Source organism: Oncorhynchus gorbuscha, linkage group LG10 (genome assembly GCF_021184085.1).
Source record: "Oncorhynchus gorbuscha isolate QuinsamMale2020 ecotype Even-year linkage group LG10, OgorEven_v1.0, whole genome shotgun sequence".
Classification (NCBI taxonomy): Eukaryota; Metazoa; Chordata; class Actinopteri; order Salmoniformes; family Salmonidae; genus Oncorhynchus; species Oncorhynchus gorbuscha.
This window is the reverse complement of record NC_060182.1, coordinates 97,364,224-97,372,421: the sequence shown is the minus strand read 5'-3', so window position 1 is coordinate 97,372,421 and position 8,198 is coordinate 97,364,224. Positions and strand designations below refer to the sequence as shown.

At 43.5% G+C, this 8,198-nt stretch overlaps 1 protein-coding gene across 9 annotated transcripts in view; it reads right to left on the bottom strand.

Annotated features, from left to right (window-relative positions):
• Window positions 1-398: 398 nt before the first annotated feature.
• Window positions 399-8,198, bottom strand: part of slc39a8 (solute carrier family 39 member 8) — a 46,907-nt gene continuing 39,107 nt past the window's right edge. For 5 of the 9 annotated variants that reach the window (XM_046367596.1, XM_046367598.1, XM_046367600.1 and 2 more), the window contains exons 6-8: window positions 4,438-4,645; window positions 3,021-3,205; window positions 399-1,099 (exon numbers count right to left, since the gene is read on the bottom strand). In XM_046367596.1, coding sequence (XP_046223552.1) covers window positions 950-1,099; window positions 3,021-3,205; window positions 4,438-4,645 — 543 coding nt within the window. In that variant the 3' untranslated portion in view covers window positions 399-949. Of the gene's footprint in view, window positions 1,100-3,020; window positions 3,206-4,437; window positions 4,649-8,198 lie in introns of all 9 variants that reach the window. The other 4 variants (XM_046367597.1, XM_046367599.1, XM_046367601.1 and 1 more) reach the window with 1 other exon arrangement.

Genomic DNA, 8,198 nt, shown 5'->3' with positions numbered 1-8,198 from the left:
TTGTTTTTTTATTAGTTATGTTTAGCTCACATAATATCATTTAAAAGTATGAATGAAGGTGACTTACAGTCTGTGCATACAATATGGGTGGTCCCGGGGATCGAACCCACTACCCTGGAGTTACAAGCGCCATGCTCTACCAACTGAGCTACAGAAGGACCAGTATGAATGAAGGTGTCTGTAATAGAAGAAATGTGGCAAAGAAGAATGTAGACATTCATAAATGGATTTCTATAGATTCCGAAATACTTGTTACTATGGTGGGGGAGTTCCAAGATGGCGGCACGGTGATTCAACAGCGCCCCCTACCAGTCATCTAGTGTATATATAAATCATTGGTGGAGACAACAGATCCAGTCAATCAGTTCAAGTAAAAGCAAGACAAGTTCACAAGAACATTGTAAAGACTGAAAAAATAATTTATTGAAAACGTTTGTTTTAAATACATTGTTTCTTCATTTCATTTACACTAGTTACGTGATTGTTCCCTCTATTTAAATATAACGATAGTCAGAAGAAAAAACAAAACAAAAGGACAAGGTTTCCGTTTCCCAGTAAACAATTAGTGTAAGACAAGACGTGGGCCGATGTGAGTGGAATGAAAGCTGCTCTGTTCATTCACGTTTTGTTCTTTGAAATGATATATTTCTCTCATTGTTCCTCTCATTCTCGTTTTTCTCTCCCTCCCTTGTTCTTCTCTTCCCTCTCACCCAGCTCTACCCAATGATGTGTAGAAACACTAGATTGCCCGATGCTATATATTGGTCAATGACAGGCTCTGAAGCCACCGTCCACCATATTGGTACTCCTCAGAAGGAGCAGTCCTCCATAGGAATGAAATGAAGTCTACGGTATTTCATTTTTTTTTTTTTTTAAAGATGGTGGCGCAGTGGCTTCAAAACAACCCCCCTGTCAATCATCTAGCGTTTCTATAGCGACAGCATCGGCTCTAACCCAGGTTGATCTCACCAACGAACATGGTGATGAGCAGGATGATAGCGAACCCGGTGAGCAGCCCGGCGTTCTGGATCAGGAAGAAGATAACATTGGTCACCGTCGACCCGTCCTGTTCATTCATGATGGCGTTCATCTCCGGGAACTGAAATCAGAACCAACAGTTAAATATCGCATTCTGTTTCTTCCCAAGATATCAGAATAATTTCAGTCTCTCTCCCTCTCCCTCGCTCTTTCACTCCCGCTCTCTCCCTCGTTCTACTGTCCTCCCTCTCTCTATCTCTCCATTGTAGCTGTCACGATGTTCGTAATAATGATGGTCGTGCCAAGGCGTAGAGTTCCACATATTTTAATGAAAGAAGTGAAACTTAAGCAAAACACAAAACAATAAACAATAAATGAACCGTGACGACAATGCAGAGCGAACAGGCAACTAAACATAAACAATATCCCATAACTCACAGGTGGGGAAAATGCTACTTAGGTATGATCCCCAATTAGAGACAATGATACCCACATAGAAAATATAAACTAGAACAATCCCCCAGTCACACCCTGACCTTTTCTACCATAGAAAATAAAAGCTTTCTATGGTCAGGATGTGACAGCAGCTATCATCAGGTCACACTGTTTTACAGTCAATAAAGCTCCCTCCCTCCCTCCCTCTCTCCCTCAGTCTCTCCCTCAGTCTCTCCCTCCCTCAGTCTCTCCCTCCCTCCCATACCTCCTTCCTTCCCTCCCTCAATCTCTCCCTCCCTCAGTCCCTCCCTCCCTCAGTCCCTCCCTCCCTCAGTCCTTTCCTCCCTCCCTCCCTCTCCCTCCCTCCCTCCCTCCCTCCCTTCCTCCCTCTCTCCCTCCCTCCTGGGGGGGGGGATAGAAGCAGCTCTGCAGCTGTGATAACACGTACAGTATGGTATGATGAGAAACTGACTGTCGACTGGGTCATTCAGTGGTTGGGTCCTTAAAAAATATAATGGCCCGTCTGCTCTCCCTGCAAGACCAGAGAACCTTCATACTAAACTCAATATAGATATACTACTGAGCTATTGAAATGTTAGGTCCCGATTCTCTACTACATGTACGCCCCGCTTGGCAGCTGAAGGTTGATGAATGGTAGAACACAGCACATACAAGTTAAAAACTCAAGTAAATTCAGTAAGTCAGTCAGCTGTGGATCTAAAGGATAAGCGTTGTAATCTGGGAGTTGAAGCAGATCAGGTGGCATTGAGGGTGGGGGAAGCATCATGGGAGAATCTCAATTGCATTTCCTTGATTCCTAGCATCCTCTCTCCTCACCTCAAGACCCCCCCCCCCCCGCCCCTCTGCGAGAAATGCAAGGAATCAAGGAAATGCAATTGAGATTCTCCCATGTCACTCACCATATCTACCGGGAACATTCTACTCACCATGTCTGCCAGGAACATTCTACTCACCATGTCTACCAGGAACATTCTACTCACCATGTCTACCAGGAACATTCTACTCACCATGTCTACCAGGAACATTCTACTCACCATGTCTACCAGGAACATTCTACTCACCATGTCTACCAGGAACATTCTACTCACCATGTCTACCAGGAACATTCTACTCACCATGTCTACCAGGAACATTCTACTCACCATGTCTACCAGGAACATTCTACTCACCATGTCTACCAGGAACATTCTACTCACCATGTCTACCAGGAACATTCTACTCACCATGTCTGCCAGGAACATTCTACTCACCATGTCTGCCAGTGCTATGTCGAGGAACATTCTACTCACCATGTCTACCAGGAACATTCTACTCACCATGTCTACCAGGAACATTCTACTCACCATGTCTGCCAGGAACATTCTACTCACCATATCTACCAGGAACATTCTACTCACCATGTCTACCAGGAACATTCTACTCACCATGTCTACCAGGAACATTCTACTCAACATATCTACCAGGAACATTCTACTCACCATGTCTACCAGGAACATTCTACTCAACATGTCTACCAGGAACATTCTACTCACCATGTCTGCCAGGAACATTCTACTCACCATATCTACCAGGAACATTCTACTCACCATGTCTGCCAGTGCTATGTAGAGGAACATTCCCCCAGCGATGGCGAAGATGGCGTTGGGGGCGAAGTTGCTCCCCAGCAGGATGCCGAAGGCCAGGCCGATGTAGCAGGACATGGCTGACAGCAGGTTGAAGAAGACGGCCTGGGGGATACTCATCCCAGCATTCAGAAGAATCACAAAGTCCCCTGAAGGAAGGGCCGGAGAGACAGCGACAGGTTCAGGAACACAGTGGACACATCGAGGAACCAGCACGGCTTTTAGTTATGTTTATTAACAACAACAAAAAAATAGCCATGTGATTTATTTTTTTTATCGTTTTTTCAGATGAAGGTCGGTTTAGTTCAGCCAAAGTTGCTTACTGTTGTTACTGTACAATCACTTAATGACAACTGCTTATAAAAAAAAACAAAGGCAATTCTAGATTTATTTATTTATTTTTTTACCCTTTATTTAACTAGGCAAGTCAGTTAAGAACAAATTCTTATTTTCAATGACGGCCTAGGAACAGTGGGTTAACTGCCTGTTCAGGGGCAGAACGACAGATTTGTACCTTGTCAGCTCGGGGATTTGAACTTGCAACCTTTAGGTTACTAGTCCAACACTCTAACCACTAGGCTACCCTGCCACCTCTACACTCTAACCACTAGGCTACCTACCTCCTCTACACTCTAACCACTAGACTACCTACCTCCCCTACACTCTAACCACTAGACTACCTGCCACCTCTACACTCTAACCACTAGACTACCTACCTCCTCTACACTCTAACCACTAGACTACCTGCCTCCTCTACACTCTAACCACTAGGCTACCCTGCCTCCTCTACACTCTAACCACTAGGCTACCTGCCTCCTCTACAATCTAACCACTAGGCTACCTACCTCCTCTACACTCTAACCACTAGACTACCTGCCTCCTCTACACTCTAACCACTAGGCTACCCTGCCTCCACTACACTCTAACCACTAGGCTACCTACCTCCTCTACACTCTAACCACTAGACTACCTGCCTCCTCTACACTCTAACCACTAGGCTACCCTGCCTCCTCTACACTCTAACCACTAGGCTACCTGCCTCCTCTACACTCTAACCACTAGGCTACCTGCCACCTCTACACTCTAACCACTAGGCTACCTGCCTCCTCTACACTCTAACCACGAGGCTACCTGCCTCCTCTACACTCTAACCACTAGACTACCCTACCTCCTCTACACTCTAACCACGAGGCTACCTGCCTCCTCTACACTCTAACCACTAGACTACCCTACCTCCTCTACACTCTAACCACTAGGCTACCTACCTCCTCTACACTCTAACCACTAGGCTACATATGATTGGTTGATCTCTCACCACTAGGCTACGTATGATTGGTTGATCTCTAACCACTAGTCTACATGTGATTGGTTGATCTCTCACCGAGCTCGTGGGGGAACTCCTCACAGACGATGGCGATGGAGGTACTGAAACCAGCGACGACAGACACGGTAAAAGAGGCTCCGATCGCCAGGCCGTCGATGAAGTTGTGCAGAGCGTCACTCAGTGTGACCATCCAGGCCACCGTCTTTATGTTAGCGACGCGCTGACCCCGCAGCCAGTGGCACATCACATTATTGACATGGACTTCCTGCTGGGACAGGAAGTCACGGAGGAAGGAGGCAGAGTAAAGGGGAGTAGAACTGGATTGTACATGAGAGTAATATCACAGTCTAGATAATATAACATATATTTACTATATAATATGTAATATCCTAATTAATATAACATATATTTACTATATAATATGTAATATCCTAATTAATATAACATATTTTTACTGTATGTTATAGCCTAGTAAATATATATATTTACTATATAATATGTCATACCCTAAATAATACAATATATTTACTATATAACACGTTTACTATGTAACAGAATTCTGTTTGTTTTTTTCACTTCAATCTGAAAAGAAACACAACAACAGTCTGATGCAGTATGTAAACAACAATCTGATGCAGTATGTAAACAACAATCTGATGCAGTATGTAAATAACAATCGGATGCAGTATGTAAACAACAATCTGATGCAGTATGTAAACAACAATCTGATGCAGTATGTAAACAACAATCTGATGCAGTATGTAAATAACAATCTGATGCAGAATGTAAACAACACGGTCGGTCGGTAGCTTCTCTACTGCTGTGACAAACCAACTCCTTATTGGCCCAGGCCAGAACAAGCCGTCTTTGTGTACAAGCGAGACAATTCTTGCTTTTATCAAGAGTCTAGGATACGCAGGCCTGTGATCAGTCCCAATGCCGCTGTCACACAGGGCTAAGGGAAATGGGACTCTGTTCATAGTCTCCTGTGTGACGGCGGCTGTCTCGTCCATTTTGCTCAGTATCTGTGATGTGCAACAAGGCCAGACTCCTCCACTTGAGCCAGAGAACTAATGGTTATACATTAATAATTAACATGATTTCCCCAGTCAATAACGTCACAGATAACAGCTCAATAAATAACTAAGCGTAATACTCAGCGCTGCTGTAAATGTCGTTCTAGGTCAGGATGCTCCAACTGGCATCCCACAGGCCCCAGTGTGTCCCGCGGGTGGTTTGATATCAATACACTGATATGACAATACACTCAATACATCACCTGCAACAGGTGATCCCTGTTGCAGGCCATCTATGTGTTTGTCATATTTCTGTTATGTTATTACTGTGTTACTACTGTGTTACTACTGTGTTATTACTGTGTTACTACTGTGTTATTACTGTGTTATTACTGTTATTACTGTGTTATTACTGTGTTATTACTGTGTTACTACTGTGTTATTACTGTGTTACTACTGTGTTATTACTGTGTTATTACTGTGTTACTACTGTGTTACTACTGTTACGTTACTACGGCGTTATTACTGTGTTATTACTGTGTTATTACTGTGTTACTGCGGCGTTACTACTGTGTTATTACTGTGTTACTACTGTGTTATTACTGTTATTACTGTGTTATTACTGTGTTATTACTGTTATTACTGTGTTACTACTGTGTTATTACTGTGTTACTACTGTGTTATTACTGTGTTACTACTGTGTTATTACTGTGTTATTACTGTGTTATTACTGTTATTACGGTGTTACTACTGTGTTATTACTGTGTTATTACTGTGTTATTACTGTGTTACTACTGTGTTATTACTGTGTTATTACTGCGTTATTACTGTTACTACTGTGTTACTACTGTGTTACTACTGTGTTATTACTGTTATTACTGTGTTATTACTGTGTTATTACTGTTATTACTGTGTTACTACTGTGTTATTACTGTGTTACTACTGTGTTATTACTGTGTTACTACTGTGTTATTACTGTGTTATTACTGCGTTATTACTGTTACTACTGTGTTATTACTGTGTTATTACTGTGTTACTACTGTGTTATTACGGTGTTATTACGGCGTTACTACTGTGTTATTACTGTTATTACTGTGTTATTACTGTGTTACTACTGTGTTATTACTGTGTTATTACTGTGTTACTACTGTGTTATTACTGCGTTATTACTGTGTTATTACTGCGTTATTACTGTTACTACTGTGGTATTACTGTGTTACTACTGTGTTACTACTGTGTTATTACTGTTATTACTGTGTTACTACTGTGTTATTACTGTTATTACGGTGTTATTACTGTGTTACTACTGTGTTATTACTGTGTTATTACTGTGTTACTACTGTGTTACTACGGCGTTACTACGGCGTTACTACGGCGTTATTACTGTGTTATTACTGTGTTATTACTGTGTTACTACTGTGTTACTACTGTGTTATTACTGTGTTATTACTGTGTTACTACTGTGTTACTACGGCGTTACTACTGTGTTACTACTGTGTTATTACTGTGTTACTACTGTGTTACTGTGTTATTACTGCGTTATTACTGTTACTACTGTGTTACTACTGTGTTATTACTGTGTTATTACTGTGTTACTACTGTGTTACTACGGCGTTACTACTGTGTTACTACGGCGTTACTACGGCGTTACTACTGCGTTATTACTGTGTTACTACTGTGTTACTACTGTGTTACTACTGTGTTATTACGGTGTTACTACGGTGTTACTACTGTGTTACTACTGTGTTACTACTGTGTTACTACTGTGTTACTACTGTGAGTATTGACCTCTCTCATTGAACCCCGTCTAACCCCTCTGTCTTTGGTGAGAAAGCCACAGACAGGTTACAGACAGGCTACAGACAGGATATAGACAGGCTACAGACAGGATACAGACAGGTTACAGACAGGCTATAGACAGGTTACAGACAGGCTACAGACAGGATATAGACAGGCTACAGACAGGATACAGACAGGATACAGACAGGCTACAGACAGGATACAGACAGGCTACAGACAGGATATAGACAGGCTACAGACAGGATACAGACAGCCACCGGCAGGCTACAGACGGGCTACAGACAGCCACAAACAGAATACAGACAGCCATAGACAGCTACAGACAGCCACAGACAGCCACAGACAGGCTACAGACAGCCACCGACAGGCTGCAGATACGCCACAGACAGCCACAGACAGCCACAGACAGGCTACAGACAGCCACAGACAGGCTACAGACAGCCACAGACAGCTACAGACAGCCACAGACAGCCATAGACAGGTAACAGACAGCCACAGACAGGCTACAGATAGCCATAGACAGCTACAGACAGCCACAGACAGGCTACAGACAGCCACAGACAGCTACAGACAGCCACAGACAGCCACAGACAGCCACAGACAGGCTACAGACAGCTACAGACAGCCACAGACAAGCTACAAACAGGCTACAGACACGCTACAGACAGGCTACAGACAAGCTACAGACAAGCTACAGACAGGCTACAGACAAGCTACAGACAGGCTACAGACAGGCTACAGACAAGCTACAGACATGCTACAGACAAGCCACAGACAGGCTATAGACAGCCACAGACAGCTACAGACAGCCACAGACAGCCATAGACAGGCTACAGACAGCCACAGACAGGCTACAGATAGCCATAGACAGCTACAGACAGCCACAGACAGGCTACAGACAGCCACAGACAGCCACAGACAGCCACAGACAGGCTACAGACAGGCTACAGACAAGCTACAGACAGGCTACAGACAGGCTACAGACAAGCTACAGACATGCTA